The following is a 27,525-nucleotide window of genomic DNA, read 5'->3' on the forward strand; positions in this document are numbered from 1 at the left end:
CCGGTATCTATTTATCTACCGAAATGTTGTTATATTTTGTAAGTATTTCAACATTTCATTTACAATAATTTTTTTAACATAAAAAGACTAAAATGAAAGATGACAAATAATTAAAAAAAGAAAAAACTGGTAACACAAGAATTAGCGTGTAAGCCAAAAGAAAAAAAAGAGAGAAGAAAATATCACAAACAAGAAAATTTTCACAATGTGAAAAAAATTATTACAATCACACAAAAATCTCCTGACAACCAAAACTCAATTGAAAAAATGTTCTCTCGAATCATTTTCTCCTCATTTTCAAACTAGAGAATATAAAAGGAAACTTTAACTAGAGTTCAGACACGTGCAAACTTAAAACCTCTCTAATAAGAACAATTTGAAGAGTTCATATTTTTAAACATGTGAGACAACGAATCTTTTTAATATTTTGTTAAAATTCAACAAATTTAACACACGACAACTTATGATTAGACGAAAAATAAACCCAGCCCAAAATGGAACCAAGTGATTTAGTTAAATATTTATATCTAATTATTCACACATCTCAATCACTACCAAATTTACACATAATCCAAACCATCTTCCATTGTCCTTATATATATATATATATACACATTCTCAACCACCACAAACTTGTCAAAGAAATAGAGAAGCAAAAATGGAATACAACATCATGGGGTTAATCTCATTGTATGACTAATTTCTTTTTCTCAAGAGAGGAAAACTTGCATCAACAGTACTACTCAAATCTCTCAAGAAAAATGCATACATTTTTTCAGTTTTGAATTTTGAGAGTCAGTCATAGCAATGGAGGTTCGAAAAACAGAGGAGAAACTCTCTGTATCTTCATCGTTGTCTTCTTCATGGTCGTTGTCGTTGTCTTCTTCGTCTAGTTGTTCGTCGTCGTATTGTTCTTCGATGGGTGAGAATCATGAAGACAGATCTTCGAAGAGTGGTCGGAGAATGAGATTTATTGATTTTCTTCGTGACAATGAATGGGAATGGAAATTGGCTGAGAAGCGGTTCGATGAGCTTTGTTGGATTTGTGCCGGTAATGAACCGGCCATCAAGTCCTCTAGTTTTCCCTTTTGCATTGGTGAGTTTTTTTGTTTCCTTTTATTTTATTATTGTTCATCAAGAAAATGAGATATAAAAAACTCAGCAGTTGAGATTAGGGATAAATTGTTTGCATCACCATTTATCAGTCAAACTAAGGTCGGTTGTCCGCTCTTCGTCCTCGTTTGATAACCGTTTGATTTTTTGTTTTAAAGTCAAGCTTATGGACACTCTTTCCACTTATAAATTTCTTTTCTTTGTTGTCCAAATTTTATAAAAAATTTAAAAACTAAGCTATGAGAAAAATGGTGAGAGCTTTTTTTAAAGAGAGAGAAAGTAGATTTCTTTTTAAAGAACCAAAGACAAAAAAAATAAAAAAAATAGTTATCAAACACGAGCGTAATTCTTCCTTTGGATAATTATTTGGATCATGTTTAGTAATCATTCCATATTTTTATTTTTGGTTTATGAAATTAAGTATATTCCTCACCATTTCTAACTCTTTTTAGAACAAGAGTTGGAATGTTTAGCTAAATTTCTACGTGAACAAAAAAAACAAAAACAATTTTTTAAAAATTAATTTGATTAGTCTTCAAAATTTTGGATGAATCTTTGAAATATTGATTAAAATTAGATAACAAAACAAAAAATTTAGAAATAGAAAGAGTGTTTGTAGGATTAATTAATCAATTGGGAAAGCGTTCAAGGTGTGTATTAAAGTATTAACTGTTTTGGTATTGAAAGTAATTTTTATTTACAAATTTTAATATGCATTAACCATTTATCTCTTCCACAAGTAGGAATGTCAGAGTCTCAGGAGTTTGCATATCAACTGTTGAGAGCACTGAGAAGAAGAAAGAATTGGAAAATAGATATCACCAAAAGTGAATTTCATATCCTTTGGTGCCACTTCACTCATTCCAACGCAACAACAACTCTATTTCACCTGTAAAAAACTATAATATCCCTTTTTATTTAGCAATAGATTACAAAAGAAAAACTCACTATTTCTCCCATTATTGAAAATTGATCTCCTTTTCCTTTAATGTTATTCAGTTGTGATAGGAACATGGATGGAAAAGTTACTGAGAATGATATCAAACAGGTTTGTCTCATGTTTTTTTTTTACTGTATTTCTCTTCTTTTTATGAATATAAATAACCTCGAAAAGTTGTAATGATGCCCTTGATCTTCGTCGTTTGTTTAAAGAATATATATGTACTCTTTTGGATTTGCTCAAATGTTTCAATAGTATGGTTGGAGTAAAAGTTCTTTAGAATTTTTGACGAAAATTGAGATATGAAATGGTGTGGTTGTGATTTTGTTACAACGTTTTAGGTCATTGCTACGTAGTTTTAAGTCTTGATTTTTTTTGCCCCGAGTCTGCGAACTCTTTGGACAAAACAATGATTGGAGTTCACTACTTCACACTTTCCAACTCCTTCCTTTCCAACGGCTTTGCATAAACACTTGCTAAAGGATTCCTATTCCAAGGGCAATTTTGTAAGTATATGAGTATTTTCGAAACAAAGGGCAAAGGTCGAGGGTATATGTTATAGTTTAGTTTATTTTTTTACTTGTTCTTAGTAATTAATAAATTTGAGACTTGCAGATGATAATGTTAACTGCTTGTACCAATAAGTTATCTGTGACCCACGAAGAAGGAGAAGATTATGCTGCCTTAGTCATGGAAGAGCTAGATGAAGAAAAGCAGGGCTACCTTGAGGTATCATTATGTGTTTCATATCTTCGTCCTTCAAATTCCCGACATGTTCGGGAGTGATTTGCAAATGGTTACAATCATTTTTGTCATCGAAAAATGCACCTTAAAACATGCTGCGAGAGCCTCTGACTCTATACGACAAGCGATATGTTCTTACGAAGAAGAGTTGGACAATTAGAAGTGATGAACTAGTGCTCGAGAGTTAACATAAATTAATGACCATTTTTGAAACGACTTGATGGTCCTTCGATTGAGATGAAGATTTTTAGGAATTCAACTAAAGTCTCATATTATCTAGATATGAGGTACGTCGTGAGTATTTAAAGTTGTGTGAAACAAAAAATAAAGTTACGAAGGCTTATGACCAAAGTAGGCAAATGACATTGTAGAGATATGTTGAGTCAATAGTCTCGTATTTACAAATTTAGTTAGAATAATTCAGCTTTCTTGGTTAAGCCAATCTACTTTTATAGTCATCATGATCAGTAATATTATGTGCATTAGTATTACCAATTTGTCACAAAAATTTCAGCTACATCAATTTGAGAAGCTCTTCAAGATAAGCTCATCAAAGGTTGTCTCTCCTCTAAACAAACGATCATCAAATAAACACATTTGGCGAAGCCACGATTCATTTCAAGAGTCCATATATGAGGCTGAAATTTTGCTTAGATCTCGATGGAGACGAGCATGGATGATGGCGTTGTGGTTGATCATCTGCCTTGCATTGTTCACCTGGAAATTCATTCAATACCGTCAACGAAAGGCGTTCGAAGTCTTGGGTTACTGCCTCTCAATTGCCAAGGGGGCAGCAGAGACTTTGAAATTTAACATGGCTCTAGTCTTGCTTCCTGTTTGTCGAAACACGATTACATGGCTTCGCAGAAATTCGTCTCTCAACTCCGTCATTCCTTTCAACGACAATGTAAACTTCCACAAGGTAAATGAAGCTTTGGTACTGCATAACAAAAACAACCCTGCAATTTAGTAGATTCCAATAAACATACTAGTTAGATTGTTATTGGCTAAAAGGCACGAATACACATACTTGGTGATATGCCATTTTCTTAAAGTCTAAGGAAATAAACACGACAAGGACACATTCATATCGCCTATATACAAGAAAGAAATTCAAAACCAATGAGTTTATATATTTATATGTTAAAAAGTTAGTTTGATATATTTCACTCTTAAGTTAGTTTGGTTAGTGTATATGATACTGATACACTAACCAAACTAAAGTGTTGGTGGTTCTTAGATCATCGGTTCATCCACAAACTACACTAATGCATATGTTTTTCTAACCTAGTTAGTTGCAGGAGGCATTGTAGCAGGAGTTATACTTCATGGAGGAACTCATCTTGTTTGTGATTTTCCAAGAATTAGTGGTTGTGAGAAGTCAATTTTTAAGAAAACTATTGCTGCTCAGTTCAACTACCATCAGCCATCTTATGTTGAAATCTTGGCCACAACTGAGAGTTTAACAGGCATTATTATGGTCATATTGATGTTCATTGCATTTTTGCTCGCTACGAAATGGCCGCGTCGCAAATCGCCCTCGCTTCCGAGGTCTATTCAACAAGTCACAGGATATAATACCTTTTGGTATTCTCACCACTTGTTCATATTTGTCTATGCATTACTCATTGTTCACTCCCTATTCTTATTCCTAACTGATAAAACAACAGAAAAAACGGTAAGCCCAGTTTTCTCACTCCCAACTTTTTTAACTGCATCATAGATTCCCTGTTTTGTTGTGATCTACTTTCATCATTAGTCTCTTTTCATTTACTTAACCAGAAATTTTGATAATTTTTGTAAAAGATGTTTGCATGTAACCTTGATTCATGTACGTTTAGTTTTTGTTTATTTTGATTCTCTATCTTTCAAAAGATTTATATTGGTCCTTATCCTTCGAAATGGTCACTTTTTGAAAGTTAACGGACCAAAATAAACTAAAGTTCGAAAGTGTAGGGTCCAAAATAAACCATAATCAAAAGTACAAGAACTAAAAAGGTATTTAAACCAATATAAGAGAAATTCGTTAATCACAAATGCAGAAATATAAACTCTCACAAGGAAAAATACATCATATATTTTCTTTGAAGTGTTCTCTAGATGCTCAAATCTTAAAGCTGATTCTAATTTGTGTAATTTTCTCTTTTTTGAAGACTTGGATGTATATAGCAGTTCCAGTTTTATTATATACTGGAGAGAGGATTTTTAGAGCAATTAGATCTTGTTTATACGAAGTGAATGTTTTGAAGGTATTCCCATTGTACTTTCCTATTTAATACTCGGTAATCTGAGAAGAACTACGACCTCGAATACGAGTATTTTAACAAGATTTGTATGTATATTACGTATTTTGCAGGCAAGGACTTATTCAGGAAAAGTTTTATTTCTTAAACTGAGCAAACCAGAAAGATTCAAATATCAAAGTGGGATGTATGTATTAATTCAATGCCCTCAAATCTCCCCATTTGAATGGTAAGGAGTACTAATAAGTTCAAGGCATCAAAGTTCAAAGTTCTGTTCATTAACGACATGTTCGAAAAATGCTTTTAATCATCATTTAAATTTGATTTTGAGTGATTAAAAGTGTGTTTAATAGTGATCTTGATCCCGAACATGCATTAATTCTTCATGTACTAAAAGCCGATAAGGTTTGTTGATGTTTTAGGCATCCATATTCTTTAACTTCTGCACCACAAGATAGCCACCTCAGTGTACATATCAGAAATTTGGGAGATTGGAGTTATGAGCTCTACAGCCTGTTCCATGAGGTAATTGGTGAGGAAGGATAAAATTTTGTGATTCTCTTAAAGCATGTCTCTCTTTCATTATGGTTCTGTAATTTGTTCTTGTAGATCTAAGTAATTACTCTCACTTTTCATGAGAAGTTAAATCATGAAGGAAATAAGAGAACTAAGATCATGAAGGCGTTTGTTTGACAACTATTTGGTTTTTAAAAATCAAACTTCTTTTCTTTTGAGTGTTGATCTTACTATGGTTTAAGTCTGCTTTCTTTTAGTTTTCAAAACTTGAATGGATATTTGAAAACATTGATAAAAAATCGATAATGAAACAAGAAATGTAGAGTTAGAAAGGATGCCTAGGATGAATCTCAGTTATTCAAATTTATGGTTTACAGGGAATATTTCCTTCGAAGAATTACCCTAAAATATTCATCGATGGACCCTATGGTGCGGCTTCTCAAGACCATGTCAAGTACAACAATGTGGTACTAATTGGTCTAGGTATCGGAGCCACACCGTTCATGAGCGTCGTGAAAGACATTGTAATCAGGTTTACTGAAAATTCTGATCGTCGTGTAAGACTCCTTTTCTTCCCGTTGATTTTCATTTCTTCAATTTCCTAACATTGCCTATCACCGACAAAGTATGACTTTGGTTTAAAATTGAATAGAGAGACAGTGGAAAAGGCAACCAAAGTACATCAAAAACCTATCTTTATTGGGTTACAAGAGAACAATGCTCCTTTGATTGGTTTAAAGATTTCATGAATGATTTAACATTTACATACCAAACTCAGGTAATATACATACATACATACATATATATATACACATACATACATACATATATATATACATACATACATACATATATATATATATATACATACATACATATATATATATATATACATACATACATACATATATATATATATATATATATATATATATATATATATATATATATATATGTTGATTTTAACATGTTGTATAGTTAAAAATGTAATTCTAATGTCACAAATGCTCTTAGTTAGCTGTGGAGATGCACAATTTCCTCACTAGTGTATATCATGAAGGGGATGTAAGGTCTGTTTTGATAAGAGCAATTCAAGCCTTGCATTATACTCGACGTGGCATCGACATTGTCTCCAAGACTCCCGTAAGCTTTCCATATGTACACATTGTGAATATAAGATACAATTAGTCAGTGCATGTTTGAAATTGTTCAAATCGTTCTTGTCACATTTAAAATCACTTTAATCGCTCAAAAGTAATTTTCTATTTGATTTTTCACTTTTATATGCATTAGAATTCATTTTAAATGATTAACAACCTATTTAAAAGTGATTTTATACTACCAAATATGTCCTTACATCGTTGGCTATCTTACCTTATTAGCTTCAAATTTTCATATACCAAAATGATTGTATTGTAAACTACAATGTTGTTACTGTGTACTAAATGAGTTACTAGAGCAAGTTTGGTTATCGAACAATACCTAACTACTTGATTGATCTCTCTTCTATTTGAAGGTACAAACTCATTTTGGTCGACCAAATTGGGTAAAAATCTTCTCGAGTTTAGCTCAGAGGCACGTAGGAGAAAGAATCGGTAAGATCAAAGCATAATCAAAATTTTCGTAATCCTCAAACTAAAAACTTTTACGAATTACTTATTGAGAAGGTTTTTCTTGTTGGTTCTAAACAGGAGTTTTCTATTGTGGTCCTTTGGCTTTGGCAAGAGAACTAGAGGGATTATGCACCAAATTCTCCACCAAAACCTCAACAAGATTTGTATTCCATAAGGAAAACTATTAGATTAAACATTACTTTTCAACTATACGAAATTACATATCTTTTTTTTTTGTAAATGACACACCAATCAATTAAAAACTAAAGAATATAATATCATTTTAGTCTCTATACTTTAAAGTTTGTTCGATTTTAGTCTAGAGAATCTAAAAATTAGCCCTCAATTATAGTTTATTGTATATTAATTATCTTCAAAACCTTTTGTTATCTATTACATTTTTATTATAAATTTTGAGAATAGATTTAGAGAAATTGTCAACAACATTTGACAAAATATTTATACCGTAGGGTTCAATGTAAATAGTTTGTCAAATATTTTACTTTTGGAAAAACACCATAAATTTATGCATTGTATTTTCATACGTGAAGAATATTATCGTTATTTTGGTTAAAAAATAATATTTAATCAATTTTGATAAAATAAAATAAAATTAAGAAACTAGATTTAAAATTTATTGAAAATACGAAAACTAAAATTAAACTATTGAAAGTATATGTACTAATATTAAATAAAATTTAAATTTTTTATTTTGACTAATTATATAATTACTTTATATAATTTCAACCTCATCTCTTTCAATAACTAAAGTGGATGTTGGTCTCTTTCAATAACTAAAGCAGCTCAAGTTAGCACCAAGAATTATATTACGATAAAAATAATAGTATTTTATCGTCGTCTATTACAAATAGATTACTGTATTTAATGTAAATATTAATAGTTATTTTTAACGTATTCCTATATATGTGTATATATACATATATTTATATTAATAACTGTACGAACTAGTTTACGGGTACCTCGACCAAATGTCACGAAACAATTAGGAAATTAAGGTTTTTAAAACAAAATTTTTGTGTATATATTGAGTGAAGCAAAATTAGGAACTGAACTTTGAATCAAGCCCTAATTTTTGGTGTCCAAACACGATATTCTAGTAAATGCTGGAGAACTTTGAGCAACTCAAGCTCGTCCTCCACATTTTCAAATGGCGGCAAATTCCTCAACTTCCACTAACCATCGAGCTTTGACAACCACAACTTCTAATCAGTTCTTCGGTGAGCGTTTTTTTGGATTTACTTTATCTCGCTAGAAACTATTTGCTCGACGCGTTCTAGCGGTTTAATCGTTTACATTACTGTATTGATTTCACCAACACAGTAGCAGTGTTCAAGAAATGTGGGAAATGGGAATCGAAAGCTTTTTTTCGATTTTTGAATATTGGGATTTAACGGAAAAAACTACTGCTCCTCATAGTGAATGGCAACTCAGGAGTGTGGGTCGTATTTATCTTTTTCTCTAATCAATATACAATGGAGGATATGCAGAAATTTTCGTCGATGAAACTATTTGTAAAACTAGAGGGGTTAACGAACGCTTCATGGGTATTGTGTACTGTTTGAAGCCGTAGAGAAAAAAATTGCAAATACCTGCGTAATTTTAGTGAACTATCAGCTTGTTAGACTTGTTGCTCAAGTAGTGAACTGCCATTATATTTGAATGTGTTGAGATGGTTTATTACAAACATGCTATTTTTTCCTGCAGAATGGAGGGAGTTTCTATGGGGAGCTATCGCGGGAGCATTTGGAGAAGGAATGATGCACCCTATTGATACCATAAAGACACGGATTCAAAGCCAGGCGATTCTATATGGAAGTCAAGTATGACGCGTAGGAGAGCTCATACATTGTGTCAGTTGATGAAAATACTTTAATTTTGTCTTCAGGATATCAGTTTGGTGAATAATTAAATTTTATTTCAACCACAATGTTTTTTGTAATGGGAAACCATTATTAAATTCAATCATAGTTTTAAGAGTTGGCTGCGGCATTTAATCAAAAGAAATCCAGTCCCCCCTCCCCATGACTTTGTTGATTTGGTAATTCCCACCTCTAAAATTTGTTCATTGTTCTTCTCATTTATATCAGAATCAAAAGAGCCTGTTGCAGATGGTCCAATCAGTATGGAAAATTGACGGATTAAGGGGTAACCTTTTTCGTTTTTCCACTAGCGGCTAAAATTTATGCTTCCTTTACATTCTCTTGTGTTATTGTGATAAGTTCAAATTTCTTAGTCGTACTTGATTTTGATGTAATATTTGATTTTTTATCCGGGTCTAATAGCTCTTTAGGCTTTTATAGGGGCATAGCTCCTGGAATTACTGGTTCACTTGCCACTGGAGCTACATACTTTGGTGTTATTGAGTCCAGTAAGAAATGGATTGAAGAAACACATCCTAGCCTTGGCGGTCACTGGGCTCATTTCATTGCTGGAGCCGTTGGTAAGCAAGGGAGCCTCACGAGCATTACTAGATGCCTTCTGAAAAAGTTCAATACTAATGCATTGATAACTATGGATGTATTTAATCCTGTTTCATTATAAAATAGTTAACGAAATTCAATACCCAATTTTTTCACGTAATTGTGCAGTTCCAACCCCCATCTCAAAAAAGAAAAGTTTATTGTATAGATTATATTTCATGCCTGATTGAGGATTCCCATTTTACGTTTTGCAAAGGCAGTGACCAAAGGCATCAACACCTAGTTAACTTTATTTTATTTTATGACCTGAACCTCCAATGCTAATTATTGAAAACCAAAGCCTGTCTGTGAACATGGCAATAAGCTGGTGTCACTCTTTTCTTCCTTCATTGTCCACTCCAGGTGATACTCTGGGTTCGTTTGTGTATGTTCCATGTGAAGTTATGAAGCAACGAATGCAAGTTCAAGGCACAAGGTCATCTTGGAGTTCTCTTCCCATGAAGAATAATATCTCTATGAATCATGGTGGGCAAATGTATGGCTATTATTCGGGGATGTTCCAGGCTGGCCGTTCAATCCTGAAGGAACAAGGATTAAGAGGATTATATGCCGGGTCTGAACTCTAAACCAGATTAACCTTATCTATTAGATTTTCATAATTTTGTTAACAAAATATACTTAAGAGTGAAGTATAATTACTAACATGATTGTGACCCTCCCTTGTATTGTTCCAGATATTGGTCTACACTAGCCAGGGATGTGCCGTTTGCTGGTCTAATGGTATATAAAATTCTGAATCTCTGTACTCTTGTTTGAGTGGCTGGCTTTTTCCCGTTTTAGTTGCCCTTGGATTGTTTTCTTCTATATTGATTTTAGTTATATATCTGCAGATTTTACTGTTAAGCTAGATCCTAAACTTAAATGATCTCTCATGCACACACATACACATTGGGTGGAGACAATTCATAGAGTTTGCATTAACTCGTGAATATGACTTTGATGTCTTCTATGAATAACTATGTATTAAAACGACACACTAAAATTTCTGTTAGCCTAAAGAAAAATTTTCCATCAAGAATAAAGTACATTTTCATAGTTAATCATGTTAGCTTTTGCGATTACTTTATACTTTGTTCAAGTTGTTTTCCTTTTAATTATATTATGTTACACACAAGTCGAAGACTTACACAATGCTTTTATTGTCGCTCTCTTGTGAGCATCACTGAGAGGAATGGAATCAGTAGAGGGAAGATAATTTTAAATTAATTTTAAAATAATGATACTAACATTTCTTGGTCGAAAGTGACATCAATTCCGTATCTTCATATCTTGGATTCATTTATTTATCAATTAAAGGGTCTATTTAACACACCACAGGTCATGTTTTATGAGGCTCTAAAAGATTTCACCGAGTATGGGAAGCAAAGATGGATGCCTAATTCAGATGTTAATAACTCCTTGGAAGGACTGGTGTTGGGAGGATTAGCTGGTGGTAAGCACTTTGATAGCCCTTCAATTTTAGATGGCATGATTGATGTTTAAAGTATGGTTCTAAAATTGTTAGGTATCAGTGCTTATCTGACGACTCCCTTGGATGTTGTTAAAACAAGAATGCAAGTTCAGGGATCAACTTTAAGGTACCAGATGATTATCAACTCGCTCAAATATGTTTCTCTAGTGCAATTTCACCCTTTACGACCAATATTATTGGCTTGGTAGATCTTGATTCAAGATAGTGTTTATATGCAGTACTTTCTCTAAAATCTCAGGTATAACAGCTGGTTGGATGCGGTGAGAACTATCTGGCGGAGTGAAGGAACAAAAGGAATGTTTAGGGGTAGCATACCCAGAATCACATGGTATATTCCAGCTTCTGCTCTAACTTTTATGGCCGTGGAATTTCTCAGAGACCATTTCAACGAAAGATTGGATGAGGAATCCAAAACAGAAGCTGCTACTTTATCAGGTGACAGCAAAGGAACACTGCGAGAAGCGGCATTAACTGCCCGAGACTGAATCAAATTTCAATCTATTGGCAGAGAGGTACATCGGTTCTTGTCAAATTTTGCAGGTAAACATTGTTGTTGTATTTGCAGTACCAATCAATCAAGAGGATCATTAGGTGAGATGATAAACTAGTGAAATCACAAGACTTGGGGAAGGGTCTAGGTTTTATGAGAGACTCACAACCAAGTCTTGAAAAGCAAAAGAAAGGAGTAGATAGACAATAACGTAGTTATTGAACCTTGAGTTTAAAGTTCCTTCATGTAATCTCAATTCATTGGTTAGCTACAGCCTACAGCCTACAGGTCATTTCTATAGTTGGTTTTAGTTTTAACTGATTGATATCAACTTCAATACCACATTTGGGAGTGTTAAATATAATGGCCAGGGGAGGTGTCAATCAATCATGTCCAAACACTTGACATTGGACATGATTGATTGATATATATATATATATATATATATATATATATATATATATATATATATATATATAAATTTTGTTTAAATGACGAAACTTCTAAATATATTTACAAATATAGCAAATTATAACAATCTATCTATTATAAACTATTATTTGTGTCTATCATGATATAGATAGTCATAGATAGTAGTCTATATTAGTCTGTCGCAATTCATTGTATATAAATTGTGATATTTTGATTCATTTTTGTCGTTGAGGATAAACTCTTTTCATAAATCTTATTTAATTTTAAAACCTTAAAAAAAATCCTTCCAAATTTCTAATCTTTGCCCATTTTGATGGTTATGATTCTAAGTTTTATAATAATTGATTTGGCTCATTCTTTCTTTCTTTTTCTTTTTTGGAATTCGACTATTATCAGGTTGACGAAGACATCTCTAGGAAAAATGAACAAGACTGATGACAGAAGATGTCATTGATGATTATATTAAAAAAGAATTATGTTAAATACTAAACCGATCCCATACAATTTGATATATGAGAGAAAAATCATAAAATGGGGAAATTTTATCAATTATGATTTATTAATTAAAACTCATAATTATTTATTATATTAGTTTGAAAACAAACTCTTGTAAGTGAATAAGTTTAGCCATTCGTTAAGTCTTCATTTTAAAAATATCATGCAATTTTCATGCATGTATATGCATTTTTTAATGCAAGAGTTAGTTTCGAGAGAAGTGTAACAAATATTAAATAGTTATGATTTGGTTGATCGATGGTTAAAGAAAAATTACAAAACCATTTATTATATGAATTAAAGTAAAGTTATTAATCTCGATTATGATTTACGAAAATAAATAAAGCTTATACCTATTAACATTTTTCTTATTTCTAAAAAAAAAATCTAAACAAATTATCAGTCGAGTGATATTTAAATTAAAATATTGATATGATCACTAAAATTGTAAAATTTCTAAAATATTTATTTGATAATTAAAATAAACATTGATATTAATCTTAAAATAAAATAACAAACAAAAGAATTCCGAATTTAATACTGAAAAGTGGTAGCCTAATTTTTTTTGTATAAATACTAAAATTAAATTTATGTTAGCTGACCCAACAAAAATCCTATAGAAAGAAAAAGAAGAAGAAGAAGGAAGAGCATAATCCCTAATTCTTTGCCCTTTCCATGGCGTCCGCTAAGCGATGCCACTACGAGGTCCTCGGCCTCCACATCGACTGTACCGCCGATGAAATTCGATCGGCGTACCGGAAGCTAGCTCTTCAGCGCCACCCCGATAAGCTTGTCCAGTCCGGTTTGTCACAAGCTGATGCCACCGCTCAGTTTCAAGAGCTCCAGCACGCTTACGAGGTTCTTTCCGATCCTAAAGAACGCGCCTGGTACGATTCTCATCGTTCCCAAATCCTCTTTTCTGATGCCGGGTCGGTTAATTCCAGCTCTGCTGTTCCCAATCTCTTTCCGTTCTTCTCTAATACTGTTTATTCTGGCTATTCCGATTCTGGGCGAGGGTTCTATAAAATCTATTCTGACCTTTTTGATAAAATTTATGGGAATGAGATTAATTTCGCTAAGAAATTAGGATTGCGTTTGGATATGGTTCGTGAAGCTCCGGTTATGGGGAATTTGGATAGTCCGTATACGCAGGTGACTGCGTTCTATAATTACTGGCTTGGGTTTTGTACGGTTATGGATTTTTGCTGGGCTGATCAGTACGATGTCATGGCCGGTCCCAACCGGAAATCGAGGAGGTTAATGGAGGAGGATAACAAGAAGCTGAGGAAGAAGGCAAAGAGGGAGTACAATGAGACAGTGAGAGGTTTGGCTGAGTTTGTGAAGAAGAGAGATAAAAGGGTGATTGATATGGCGATGAAAAGGAACATGGAAATGGAGAAGAAGAAGGAAGAGGAGAGGGAAAGGAAAAAAAGGTTAGAGAGGGAGAAGATGGAGAAGCTTAGGACATATGAGGAACCAGATTGGGCAAAGGTTGAAGAAGTTGAGGAGGATGAAGAAGATGTGTTTGAGGAAGAAAATAGGAGAGGGAAAGAGCTGTACTGTGTTTTGTGTGGGAAGAAGTTCAAAAGTGAAAAGCAATGGAAGAATCACGAACAGTCGAAGAAGCACAAGGAGAAGGTTGCAGAGTTCAAAGAATCACTAGATGATGAGGATGAATCTGAAGAATTTGTTGATCAAGGGGAAGGTGAAGAAGAAACTACACTGCAGGATGATGAGGTTGATAAACTAGGGGAGGAGTTCAAGGAAAGTTTTGATATTGAGGAAGAAGAAACCGAAAGTGGGGGAGGACTTAGTGGGAGTGAATACAATGATGTTCATGAAGTTGATAGATCAGATATGGTTGGTGAGGCACTTGGATCAAATGATGACGAAGAAAGAGATATTCTTGAAGCAATGGCAACTGGACTTCGAAATAGGAAAAATGCAGCTTCAGTGAATCAGCCTGAAGCTTCCCCAGTCAAAACTCATTTTGAAAATGAGAACGATGAGCCTAATCCAGCTGAGTTCGAAAATGGTAAGAGGGGAAAAAAGAGTCGTCGAGCCAAAAAGAAGGGCAAGGGAAACGATGAAGCTATGAATGAAACAGATTCTCGAAATTATAAAACTAACGGAGATGATTCATCACATCAGCAGGATTCCACTTCCAATTCGTTGCATAATGACGAAACTAGTGATAAGGGGGCCAGTGAGTTGGCTAAAGAACAAAGGGCTTCAAGTAAATCTGCTGATCGGAAAGCAGTCACGCAGAATGACATGAAGATCAACTCTAGACACTCATCTAAAGGAAAGAAATCCAAGGTAAACTTGCATTCCACAGAACTGTTTTTTTAATTACTTCATTTACTTTAGCTAACAGTTTCTAATAATCCAATGTTAAACTCAGGCAACGTCGAAAGATTCTGGCAATTCATGTGAAACATGTGGAGAGGAATTTGACTCAAGGTAATCCTTGTTTAGAACTTCCTTCATGTATCAATCCCCGACACATTTCCTTTTATACCTTACAATAAGATAAGACAATCACTTTTAGTTTGAAACTGAAGTGGGTTTTGCTTTTATACCTTACAATAAGATAAGACAATCACTTTTAGTTTGAAACTGAAGTGGGTTTTGATGATGTCCAACAGGAATAAACTGCATAAGCATTTGGGAGCCACAGGACATGCTTCTTTAAAATATCGATGACAGTAGTATGTATGGACGTCAATGTTTGACATATAACAAGGTTTCAGATCAAGTTGCATACCGCATTTAACGAAAATTTCAACTTTTAGCGACGGACACGAAGTTAAAAGTGACAACACAATCTGCAGGATGCTATTCCGCGACTGATCAAAACACCTAATGAGAAATAGTGAGTATTATAGAGTATACGGGATTGTTATCTATCCAAAAAGATGTTTGGAAATTGATATGATTCTTTACATTTCATTGTTTTCTTGTGAACTGCAAGATTCCAAGGATTTAAAACTTGTTCTTTATTTAATAAAAGCAAATACAGACCCTTGGCGGAGGTCAACCAGAAGAGAGTTAATTATGTTATTTAGAGAATTGCCCTTAAAAAGTATGTTATTTAGAAGATTGTCTTTAAAAAGATATGTTATTTAGAGGGACTTATGAAATAAAGCTTTGTTTCTTATCAAAAGTTCTGTGTAGTTCATCTCTATTGCACTGCCTTAAGGTTAAATATATCGTAGTCCTAATTTGTCCCTTAATTTTAACCTTATAAAATGTTTGGCATAAAATGGTAGCTAATTTAGAAGCTCAATTAAACAATAGTATAAATTTGAGGGTTATACTTCTCTATTATTAAATGCTTGGGATTCTAATTTCTACAATTAAGTAAGCGTAAGGGTTTAATTTTATCGGTTATATAGAAAAAAAGTTCAATGCATAAGTGGTAATTGGTAACGAGTAAAATTGAGAAAGAAAACGATAAACTATAATGATTTTATAAAGAAAAAGTTACTATGCGACCACAAGTTTACATAAACTAAAAAGCCTATTTATTATGAAATTTCTATGTTTTGGATGTAAGAATATTGAAGAAAGAAAAAAGGTGGGTAAGTTTGTCGAAGATTTATGAAGTAAAAAGGCCTTAAGCATGAGATGAGAATACAATGCGATGAGAACACAAAGGTGTGGTTGGCAGCTAACAAAGACTATGGCAGAGCTAATGAATATGTGACGTGGTGAGGCAGCTCAGCAGGGCATGAAATTTTGTACTTGGTATTATGATGAAATCAAAAGGAAGATGTTGAGAATATTCTAGTTCTACACACATATCTAAGAGACCATCTTCTGAATCTCTATTGATCCGTCACTCTATCTAATTTTCATTGAAGGTCTAAGTGAGAGCTTAATCTCTGAAAACATAGATGTAATCCATTATTTCCATTTGCCTAAAAATCCTTAAAACATTCATATTTTAACCAAAGGATCCTAGAAATTGCATCCTACATCTCAAAGCATATTTCTATTCTCCCACTTATACTTTATTTTTGTATCATGAATTTCAAAGTTCAAAAAACCAAAAGTCTTTAATATAAATATGGACATAATTCCTTATTTATCTTCCATATCTTTGTTTTCCATCGGTTCGAACCATCAATGCTTTAATTGAAATAAAAAGATAAGAAGGATTATCTTCACGTTTATTTTGTTTAATTTATGTCAACTGAGATATTGAATTAAGTATTGATAATTAACTTCTAGAGTGACTTAGACTATATTAAACAAAGAAAATATTAGCTTTAAAAATAAAGTTAAGTCTTCAATTCGAATCCTAGCATGTATATCCAAAAAAGAGAATGCATGTAACATTAAAATACCAAGAGGTAGTCTATCTTTAACTTCAACATATGTAGCTAGAGATGTGAATATGTGTGGCACATGTGTTAAGAGGTTGTTCGTCCTAATTAAAAGTTAAGTAAGAAATTTATTATCATTTCAAATAACTTCCAATTTTTAGTTCACACTATGAAATTATTCCTTAATTCATTCTCAAATCCGTGAAATGTTAAATGTTAGTTCAAATTCGCCCATGCTCAATCATGGCATTCAACCATAACTTGTACATAGTGGATGTAGTTAATAGAATAGTTTAGATGCAAAATATGGTTATACTCTATAGAATCACCACAAAAGATAAGAATATAGCATTCAATTTGATAATCTAGTCCCTAAGTTCGACCTTGGTTTGTCAAGAAAACATTTCTCGACGCTTACACTTGGGTGTAGAGAAGAAAATTTTGTATGCAATTTGACATACCAATAGAAGTTTTAGGTAACGGGTGGAAGTGGGATGCAATGGTAATTGCATACGTTTTTGCATCTCTATATGTTGCGTTCATGTAAAGGGCATGCGGAGCAAAAACGTCATGAATGTAATGCATCATCGTGATGAACCACATGTCACGCCTTTGAGAGAGGCGTTGAAGAATGAATCCAATTTTCCACGACTGTTTGAGAAATTCAAGATCTCTATGAAGCATCTCAAGACCTTGATCAATGGCTTTCTTATTGTCCGTCTCAAGATACACCTTGTTTAGCTCCTCACCATCCAACATATCACATCTCGGGCAGGGTGAGATGTGTTTGAGTTGGCTTTGGTTGGATGGGCATTTGTCTCACCATCAAGAAACTTTAGCTGGGAAGAGCCTTCGTTTTGTGGGACGTCAACAACTGGTGGAGGAAGTACTTGAGGCTTTGGCCCCACCGGGGGAAGCGACCTTCGTTCCAAGGTCTGTTCTTTGGTGGCTGCCTCATTTTCAACAGGGGCAGGCGGCAGGAGAGTATTCTGTGGCAACTCACGTTGGGGGGAGTTGAGTTCAAACTCTTCCTCAATGGGAGGAAGGATATGATCGTTTTGGGGTGGAGGCAAGGATGGTGTTTTTGTTGGTGATGGTGGTGGTGGAGTTTGCTTTTTAGGAGGGGGAGTTTTCTTGATATGCTTCTTCTTAGGAGATGAGGAAGGAGAGAGAGTTTTCTTTGGAGGAGGAGGATAAGTATTTTGAGGAAGTGAAGGCAAGACAGCCAAGGGATGATCAATTTTTAGAGGGGTGGGTGCGTCTACATTTTGTTTCTCAGCTTCAGGTTATGTAATAGGCCCCCCTTTCACCAACCTAGAAGCAAGAACATGTCATAGCGACAATTCAACTAAAGGGACTCCTCATAACTCGAGGATACAATTATATAACCAACAACAAAACATTATAGCTAACAAAACATATCTTGTACAAATAAGGTTTAGATTTTGTTTGAACAAGTTCGTTCTGAAGGTTCCTCCTAAAAACAGATGTATATATCATAATACATCTTTTAAGTCTCAACCTAATTCCATAAGTACAAAACAAGGTGGTTTTGCAAATGAGGGGATTGCGCTTACAGTGGCTTAGTTGAAGCCTTCTGAATATATTCCGATGCTTCCTCCTTTGAAAGTGGCCCTTCTGCAAGGCCTCTAACAAGGGTATTAACGTACTCTTTTGCTGGCGAACAGATTGGAATTTTTCCAGATTTGAAGCCTTCCATATCCGAATGTGAACATCTGAAATTAAATAGAACTGCATATTACTGGAGGGTTATTAGGCTACATGAGCTAAGTGCAGAACGAAAAAAAGAGATTGAGGCATACGTCATAGTTAGTATTGGAATATTGCATTCTTTCCCCAAATATAGGAGGTTGTGGTACCAGCCTTTCTGCAAGATAGTTTAAGCATTGTTTAACAAATGACCTGGAAAAATATAAGTGGTTTTGTACCTTTCAATTGTAGGACTCGGCTTTTTATAGAAGAGAGGTCAGATAGTTTACATACCCCAGTTGGAACCTCAATAGAGTTGGAAGGGCTGCTTGTGACTTTGTTCAAATTAGCTATATCCAATAAAGGGTTATCAGAAAGGGTACCGCTAGCATTATTTTCTTGATACAAAAGGTCGTTAAATTGCTCAAGCCTGTAAGAGAAGATCGAAAGCAAGAATTAAGAGATTAGTTTAAGATTTGGTGTTAGAAACCATGATAACGAGTGGAGAATCCTATAATAGGAAGTCTTAGAAGAAAAACATAGGACTTGTTGGGCCAAGGAGTTGGAAGTTGGGAAATGTGGAGCTGTGAAGTCTACTCTTTATTTGTTCCCAGGAGTTCGTGGGTCCCAATACTAAAAACTATCAATTTTATATCTTGTTAACTCCTTCCACTGTGGGCACTAGAGTTCACCACTCTCCAGACTTCGCAACTCAACTTTTAACGCTAAATAGTCCTTGAGACTTTCTCATATGAAAAGAAGAGGCTAAGGAAAGAAAATAGTAACTCACGTAATTCTATACAAGCACAAGTAAGATTTCTCCTCGCTGTTGCTTTCAGGATTAAGAAAAGCAACTCCCCCTTGGCCCCATGTACTGCTATACTCACGACCGAAAAATAGACGATGAGGAAACGATTTCCACAGAATCTCCTTTGGTGGAGTCGTATCCATTGAACCTGTACATTGTCTCTTCATACCCTCAACCTAAAAGTTGCTCTTCAATGTTAGACAAGAAGTGAATAAAGCAAAATGAAATTCAACATTGCCTTAAGTCAATGCACTACAAAACAAGACAATACAAATGGGTCTCTAAGTAAGAGACTTTTTTAGATAATCTAAATAAGAGCTTGAAAATGATGATTGGTATGATTTTACGATGATCATAAATTATAGTTAATCCAAGATTATTAAAAGGAAATACTGCAGAGATAGATGAAGAAGTCGAACCTGTCCTCCTCTTATATAACAAAGTAATCTTGGGCACCACAAATTTGATCCAAATGCAGCATACCAGATATCGGTTTTCGATAGCTCCGATCTCCAAGGCTGAGTAACATTAACTGCTTGACCTGTGTTTGCGGTTTAAAGTTCAGACCATCATAAGAACAAAAGAATCTTTCTTTGCACATGAATAACAACTAAAAGATAACAAACATAGGGATTTGACAAGATAATCTCAGTGCAATTTACCCTGACTGTCTTCCTTAACTTCCAATTGTGAAAATGTGATACCCTGAAGAACTTCCTCGAGGGTTTTTAATCTACCATTAGCTTCATCATCTGAATCAGAGCTTGAAAGCAATACCTCCTGGAAAAATCGAAGAACAAGTTGGACAGAATTATCATTACCAAAGAGTTGAAAAGATATAGAGACTAACTTTATTTTTTGAAATGGAGACAAGTTTCTTTATTAATAAAACTCAAAATATTGAAAGTAACTGAAAGAGTGTTTGACATTCTACTCATGATTTAAATAACACAAATCTAATCATATTCAATAGATCTCCACATAATTGTATACAAGTTGGGAAATGAGGGATTACCGGGAGTGGCACCTTTTTACTGATCAAATTGTCTGGTATTTCATCTGAAAGAATTGGCCAAAAAGGACTCAGTTCTTGGCGAACCTGGCAAGAAGCACAAGGTTTTTTTAGACAGGATTTTTATTGCTAAAAACACTTATGAAACAGAAACGTTGAAGAATAACCAAAGCACGAAAAAATGAGTTGACGGGCAGAAGTAGCTCCAACCAATCCAAGGTAAAATAATAACAGAACGGTGAAAAAAATAAGTGAGCTTACTGCTTGGATCACTTGCCATGTTGACTCAAATGGATAAGTCTCTGAAGACTTATTCACAGTTCTTCCATCAAGCAGCAACTCCGCACAGGCAAGCATTGAATTTGCTATAGAGTCGAGATTATATCCTCCTTCCAGGGCCAATACAATCTTTCCTTGTGCAAGATTCATCAACTGGAGAAAATAGGAATGTGGGTAACGATGCTACCACCAATGTTTATTTTTATAGAAAACATCAAAGCTAATTCTAAAGTTCTGGTACTAATTGTATGTTTAGGAACATGCAAGTGTTAACTCAAAATTTGAAGTTATTGCAAGAAGATGGCCATCAAAGATAACAGACAAGACTATGAAGTATGAACCAAAAGACACATCACAAGCGAGAGAGAAATGCAACAATACACTAACCTTTTTTTCGGGTTAATTTACGAATGTTCAACTTCAACCCGAATATTTATACATAATTTAAAAGATAATACAGAAAAGCAGATGGTTGCTAAGCTTTATTGCAAGAATTATTATGAGGAAAATTAAATAAAGAAAACAAATAATTGTATATTTGAACCAACATCAACTTCAAGCTCTTATCCAAATCAATCCTTAAGATCTGGAAGAATTGCCTTTGAACTCTTAGGATCATCATTATGATTATTCATTGTTTAGCAGATTCAACTGCCTGAGAAGAAACAATTCAGATTTTTCTTAAAATAAGAATTAAAAAATCATTGCTAACATATAAGTCCTAGTCAGATATTGTGGATGCAGGACGACCTTACTTGAACAGGATCTGTTCTATAGGTCGTACATTTGTGTCCTTGAGTTCTAAAGATATAGTGGATGCAGGGTATAGAATTACTGCTAAATAACATACGAGGAAGTATTGAACAAAGACATATTCTCAGCATTTAGGAACTTGTAAATTTAAGGCTCCAATGTATGAGACAGAAATAAACTATAATCAACAGAAAAGCTACCCTTATGATTAAAAACAAATCCCAAATAGAAAAAACAACACTTGCCTTTTTCAACATAATCGAGTATCCATATGGTGTGACACAGCAACCACCCAGAGGATCCCCAACAGCTGTTCCAAGCACGAAAAAACTTTTTACACATTCCAATGGTTTTCAATCAAATATATTCGAATATTAGTCTATCACTGCCATATTGAAAGGGAGAATCTTGGATAGAAAAATATTTTAACATTTTCAATGTCACCTTTCATCCTTAAATTTCTTTCATAATTTTGATTCTTGGAAAGTGTCATCAAATTTTTCATTTCACTTGTTAATTTAATGGTACTAGTTTGCATTTAATCAAACCGAGACCAAACCTTTTGAGAAATATGACCTAAATTTCCATGGCTAAGTGATCCCTCTGAAACAAGTCACGTGATCAAAGTCTTCATATGACTAGGAAGCTCATTGAGACCCCAAACAAACCTCAAACCTTTATTTTTTTTTCCCTTTTCCTTTTTTTTTTTTGAAAAGCCAAGAACTAAAAGTAAAAACTATAGATGAATACAGTTTTTCCTGCCTAAATGATCAATCAAAAGAAAAACGTGGTCCTCTCTAGGATTTTAGCAAAAGGGAAACTGGAGCTGGTGATATGAGTAAAAAAATAAGCGAAAAGATTCTCGCAAGAAAAGGACTCAAGTCGGAAGGCTAAGTCCACGTTTAACAATCACTAGACTTTGTAAACGATAAGCACTTTGTAATAACCAAAAACCAACCCAGAAGTCGTGTGGTTGAATCTTCAGGTGAACTTAATAAAGAAAACCTTGATGTCTCCAAAGTCAAGATTTTGAGGTGAGCACAGATTTTTTCTAAAAGAGGGAGAAAAATGGCTAAGAGTGCCACTATTAGCGAATAAGACCAAATTAACATGCACTTCCTTTTTACGGGAAAGATTAAGATCCAGGAAAACAGATTAAGAAAAGGATCAATACCAATCTAACAGTCTTCCAGATATGGGTGCAAGTTCCATTCCCCTAAAGAACTCTACAGAGTTGCGGAAACAAGGAATGCAATGAGACTATGAGAGCCATCATTAGCGAATAAGACCAAAATAACTTGCTTATTTTTTAAGGGAGAGATTAAAGAGTCAGGGGAACAATTTACAAAAATTCCAGTGTCTTTAAACCAGCCACCCATTGAACAACCATGTAACATAAATGGAGGGAAGAAGGAATTTAATATCTCAAGTTAGTGGCATCAGACCTGCATCAAATCCAGCAGAGACCATGATCATATCAGGGTTGTATTCCTCAGCAACAGGAAGCAAGATATGGTCCCAAACTGCTAGGTAGTCAGCGTCCCCACATCGCCCATTCTCCCAAGGGACGTTTATATTATAACCTGCTCCAGGTCCTTCTCCAACCTGGGTATAAAAACCATCATGTGTGGCTGGATAGAAACTTCCAAATTCATGCCTGTGTTTATAAAATAAGTTGACACATTACTGGCAAAAATTATCACAACTCTGATAGCATATCAAACAAGTTTAAAAGCAACGCTTCACCACCCAATGGCCAATATTCCATGTAAAACTAGAGAGAGAAAAAAAGTTTTGACTCGTACAAGAAAGAGCTATTAAAATCTGGCCATTAAAAGAAAGCAAAGTAAGAGATTTTGGATGTTGGAGGCACCGAGGTTGTTATTAGTAACACAAACCCGACTTATCTACTTATCAACCACTAGAATACAAAATAGAAAAATCGTGGTCCCTAAGGTCAACCACTTCAGAAAAGGAAGAAAGTTCTGTGGAACAACACTCTCAAAGCTCTTCATTCAAAATTTCAGTTAAAATGTTATAGAACTTCCGGGATATTGTGATGATCATCTCCTCTGGAAGATGGTGAATGTGCCAAGCTTCAAATTGTAACTTCCTTTGTGAACTTTAAAAGCAACGCTTCACCACCCAATGGCCAATATTCCATGTAAAACTAGAGAGAGAAAAAAAGTTTTGACTCGTACAAGAAAGAGCTATTAAAATCTGGCCATTAAAAGAAAGCAAAGTAAGAGATTTTGGATGTTGGAGGCACCGAGGTTGTTATTAGTAACACAAACCCGACTTATCTACTTATCAACCACTAGAATACAAAATAGAAAAATCGTGGTCCCTAAGGTCAACCACTTCAGAAAAGGAAGAAAGTTCTGTGGAACAACACTCTCAAAGCTCTTCATTCAAAATTTCAGTTAAAATGTTATAGAACTTCCGGGATATTGTGATGATCATCTCCTCTGGAAGATGGTGAATGTGCCAAGCTTCAAATTGTAACTTCCTTTGTGAACTTTTTGGTAGTTACCTCCTTTGAGTTATTAATGCCATGGGTTTTCTTTTATGTAAGCTCCTAGGCTTTTCTGTGAGGGTGCTTTATCCTCTCACTTGTATTCTTTCATAGTTAATAAAGATTCAAATACGAGACTACAAAGTTACTCTGGCCTCTAGCGTGCACGTTTTGTCCTGCAGACTTAATAGTTACTAGAGTTTCTGGTTTCTTACCCAACCATTCCCCCCCCCCCCCCCCCCACCCAAAACCAGAAAGAGAGAGAACTGAGTAAAAACTAATAAAATTTAAAAAAAACACCAACATTCTTATGCACCTACCGGTGAACAGAGAAGAACAAAACACGGGGATCCTCCCAGAACATCTTTTGCGTTGCATTGCCATGATGAACATCCCAATCCACAATTAAAATTTTCTTAATACCCAAATCTGGCTGTATCATGAAAGATAGTGACCAAATGAAATCAGAACTGACGGGAAAAAAATTAAGGTAATTGAACTAAACTAAAACCAAACTTGAAACCATTTTCTGGGAGGAACTTTAGAATAACAAAGTAAAATACAGGATCATGTGATTACGAGATTATCAATAAATGTTTGCTTAAAACATAATTGGAAAAGGGTCCTACTCTTTCATTCAAAATAAAGCTTGCTGCCACAGCTATATTGTTGAACAAACAAAACCCCATAGCTTCATCATGTTCAGCATGATGACCCGGCGGCCTCACAATCGCAATGCCAGAATCTAAGTCTCCTTCAGCTACTTTTTCAGCAACCTTAACAAGATGAAGTAGTTAGAATATAATATTAAAAGAAAGAACTTAAGGCAACTTTTCTCTATTATACCAAATCTACACATTTCAGTCACTTAGCAAACAAAAAGAACCACATAAATGCGCTTCCAAAAATTCAACTTTCAACTAGGAAAAATTCCTTCGTGTATATTACATCTATGACAGAGCCAGCAGCCAGATAAGCAGCTTCGGATGACCCTTCATTGAAGTATATGGAGTTAAGTTTTGCGGCGATCTTATCTCTTTGTGAATCAAACTCTTTGGAGCTTATTTTCTTAATCAACTTAACATGATTTTTGGAGTGAACTGCCAAAATATGCTTATCTTCTGCTTCTTTCCCTTTCAAGACCACACACCTGAAAAAGGGAATAGCTAGCTCAACTACTTATCCAAGAAACTGAAACCAAATCGAATTATCTCAAACAAAAAATTCAGAAGATCTCCAAGAAAATTTTGACAGAAAAAATCTGCATAGTAAAACGGGCAGATAAATACTAAAAATAGCCAACATAACAGATAAAGACTACAAAGCATGAAGGAACTCTTGGATTCCATGAAAGTTTCAATTATCACGTAAAGCTATAGTCTAAAAGATAAATAAATAAGCAATTCCTTCACTATACATGGATTCGAGGAATTAAGAAAAATATTATTTTCAGACAATCAAGGAACAGGATCGTGCTAAGGGTCAGTAGCAATACAATTGTCCGTTTCAGTGAACTATCTCAGAAAACTGTAATTTGCCCACGAGAAGATAAGTATGATATGGTACAGAGCTCCATTTTAGTAGAGTATATCCCAATTCTTCACTTTTTCTTTTCCCATTACCTTCGTAACACTGCCACAGCATACAGAAACTACAAAACAGAAAAGAAAAGAAAAAAACGCTAATGAAAAAGCAAAAACGATCATACCTCTGAAGAATGCCAGCGGCGTGTAGCTTGTTCCAAATGGCCCTAATTCGATAAGGATTCTCAGGATGGTAATCTCCGTCGGGTGTGTGATGTTTGCACATCCTCTCGTCGTACAGAACTCCTAACCTCCGTGAATCGCCATTGATTCCGTTGAATTTCGTAGTTTCGGAGTCATCAACGTCCATTTCTTCAAAAACAATCTAACCAGCGAAGAGGTTGGCAGTAAGGTAGTTGCCTCGCCGGAGTGCCGTGGGTCAGTTGATGATCGACGGGACGGATCGTCCGCCGGAGAATACAAAACGCTTTTGTTCTCACTGGCCAGTCAGCGCTGTCTCTGAGATTGCAAGTCGGAATAACTAAAAGACAAAAGATAATTTCACCAAAATTGTAAGTTTTTAAACGAGTGGGAAAAAAAGAGAGAGATTCATTATTTTCGAATGTAAAGACAAAATGAACACTTTAAGACTATGATCAATTTCCTATCCGATCCAACGTAAATGCAAGAATGAACCTTTAGACTATGCTCAATATTTATTTCATATATATTGTATTGAAAACGTGAGAAAAGAGATTTTCAAAAGGTAAATATAAAATGAAAATTCGGTACATGATTCCGACTTCTCGTGTTCAAAATCTGAAATTTGGATTTGGTAACCGATGATGTTGATGTTTCTCTCCATCTCGTGCGACCTAGAACATATCTTCACTTGCATGCTTTCTAGAAATTCAACATGGGTTTGCTTCAAGCTAAGTACGTTTAACTATGGAGCTCTTGTGATTGAATCAAGATAATAATTTTCAATTGTTTTAGTATCATAGGATTGCTCTAACTCATTTGACTCAAAATTAACCTAAAAGAACTTAAAGCCCTCAACTAGACATCATTATGTTAGATATTATATTAAAATTATCTTCACTCATAAGATTAAATTAATGGGCGAAGGCATTTTGAATATAATATCTAACAAATATAAATCATTATGACTTCAAAATAAGTAAGTTCATTATGATCTCTAAAACTCCTTACTACTACCTAAAACTTCTTGTTGACTAATACATCATAGGCGTTGTGGTAATTACCACACTGATGATCGAATTTTCCTTGTTTTGTAAGTAACATATTTGATTACAAAATTCAATTACGTTTTTTTATTACAAAATTCAAAATAGACATGTTGTTTCGTTACAATTATAAAATACAAGATAAACAACAACAAACGTAATGAAATGAAGATCGCTTCTCAGATTACCATTGATTTATTACAAGTAGGTAAACGTAACCTAAAATTTAAACTCCGATAAGAAGTTAATATTTTCACTAAAAAAAGCTCTAATCAAGTTGAATTTTATGAATAACGAACCAAAGTTTTACTGAGTAGAGGCTTCACAAGGAGAGAGCACCTATCTCTACCAATGATAAAAGTGCAAAGGTTAAAGGTAAGGGTCAAACAACAAAAAGTTAAAAAGCAAAATGTCGAACAAGATAAAAACCAAATGGACAAATCCTTAAAAAGTAAAAGGCAAAAGTGAAAAAGGATAAAAATCAATAAAACAACAATAGAAAAGAAAATTCACCTAAAAAGGTGTATGTCAAACACAAAAGAATACAATTTAAGATCACGAAGGTTTACGTTAAAGATGTTGAAAATTTCACATGTTGAAAACTTCACATTGAACTTACACTCATTTGTAAGATAAAAAAACTACTTCTCTCATTATCAATTGATTTTGAGATAGAACTTCATACTACCTAATAATTTGAAACTTAATTTTCTTTATATGGAATGAATCCATAAAAAAAACTCGCAAGAAACTATCGAGACCGATCTTAAGAAAAGAAAAAAAAAGTAA

General features: G+C 34.2%; 4 protein-coding genes across 8 annotated transcripts; 3 read left to right on the forward strand and 1 right to left on the reverse strand.

The window, feature by feature from the left end:
- Window positions 1–651: 651 nt before the first annotated feature.
- Window positions 652–7,464, forward strand: LOC103494042 (respiratory burst oxidase homolog protein A-like). 2 transcript variants are annotated; one of them, XM_051081072.1, is made up of 14 exons: window positions 652–1,096; window positions 1,854–2,004; window positions 2,113–2,161; window positions 2,669–2,782; window positions 3,312–3,719; window positions 4,089–4,475; window positions 4,951–5,046; window positions 5,154–5,269; window positions 5,463–5,565; window positions 5,934–6,113; window positions 6,209–6,334; window positions 6,571–6,699; window positions 7,073–7,151; window positions 7,248–7,464. In XM_051081072.1, exons 1-14 carry the CDS (start codon window positions 808–810, stop codon window positions 7,355–7,357), a joined length of 2,337 nt encoding a protein of 778 aa, XP_050937029.1. In that variant the 5' UTR covers window positions 652–807; the 3' UTR covers window positions 7,358–7,464. The 2 variants fall into 2 exon arrangements, with proteins under 2 accessions (XP_050937029.1, XP_008453271.1); XM_008455049.3 differs by having other exon boundaries at window positions 1,857–2,004.
- Window positions 7,465–8,228: 764 nt separating this feature from the next.
- On the forward strand, window positions 8,229–12,667 carry LOC103494040 (S-adenosylmethionine carrier 1, chloroplastic/mitochondrial). 4 transcript variants are annotated; one of them, XR_538559.3, is made up of 10 exons: window positions 8,231–8,407; window positions 8,895–9,010; window positions 9,278–9,335; window positions 9,481–9,630; window positions 10,013–10,223; window positions 10,345–10,390; window positions 10,988–11,102; window positions 11,175–11,247; window positions 11,380–11,681; window positions 12,460–12,667. XR_538559.3 is itself a non-coding variant. In XM_008455047.3 (9 exons), exons 1-9 carry the CDS (start codon window positions 8,338–8,340, stop codon window positions 11,403–11,405), a joined length of 885 nt encoding a protein of 294 aa, XP_008453269.1. In that variant the 5' UTR covers window positions 8,229–8,337; the 3' UTR covers window positions 11,406–11,904. The 4 variants fall into 4 exon arrangements, 3 of the variants coding, with proteins under 3 accessions (XP_008453269.1, XP_008453268.1, XP_008453270.1); XM_008455047.3 differs by lacking the exon at window positions 12,460–12,667 and having other exon boundaries at window positions 8,229–8,407; window positions 11,360–11,904; XM_008455046.3 differs by lacking the exon at window positions 12,460–12,667 and having other exon boundaries at window positions 11,380–11,904.
- Window positions 12,668–12,798: 131 nt separating this feature from the next.
- Window positions 12,799–15,724, forward strand: LOC103494039 (DNAJ protein JJJ1 homolog). Its single transcript, XM_008455045.3, has 3 exons — window positions 12,799–14,877; window positions 14,963–15,021; window positions 15,207–15,724. The coding sequence occupies exons 1-3, from the start codon at window positions 13,234–13,236 to the stop codon at window positions 15,262–15,264; spliced, it is 1,761 nt and encodes a 586-aa protein (XP_008453267.3). The 5' UTR covers window positions 12,799–13,233; the 3' UTR covers window positions 15,265–15,724.
- A 2,508-nt stretch (window positions 15,725–18,232) lies between these two features.
- Window positions 18,233–26,164, reverse strand: LOC103494038 (histone deacetylase 5). Its single transcript, XM_008455043.3, has 14 exons — window positions 25,675–26,164; window positions 24,915–25,116; window positions 24,596–24,742; window positions 24,287–24,399; window positions 22,897–23,108; window positions 21,697–21,761; window positions 20,681–20,851; window positions 20,423–20,506; window positions 20,070–20,187; window positions 19,827–19,948; window positions 19,390–19,583; window positions 18,894–19,029; window positions 18,713–18,777; window positions 18,233–18,625 (listed from the first exon to the last, which is right to left on the reverse strand). Exons 1-14 carry the CDS (start codon window positions 25,857–25,859, stop codon window positions 18,463–18,465), a joined length of 1,977 nt encoding a protein of 658 aa, XP_008453265.1. The 5' UTR covers window positions 25,860–26,164; the 3' UTR covers window positions 18,233–18,462.
- Window positions 26,165–27,525: the final 1,361 nt, after the last annotated feature.

The sequence above is a fragment of the Cucumis melo genome, chromosome 2 (assembly GCF_025177605.1).
Source record: "Cucumis melo cultivar AY chromosome 2, USDA_Cmelo_AY_1.0, whole genome shotgun sequence".
NCBI lineage: Eukaryota > Viridiplantae > Streptophyta > Magnoliopsida > Cucurbitales > Cucurbitaceae > Cucumis > Cucumis melo.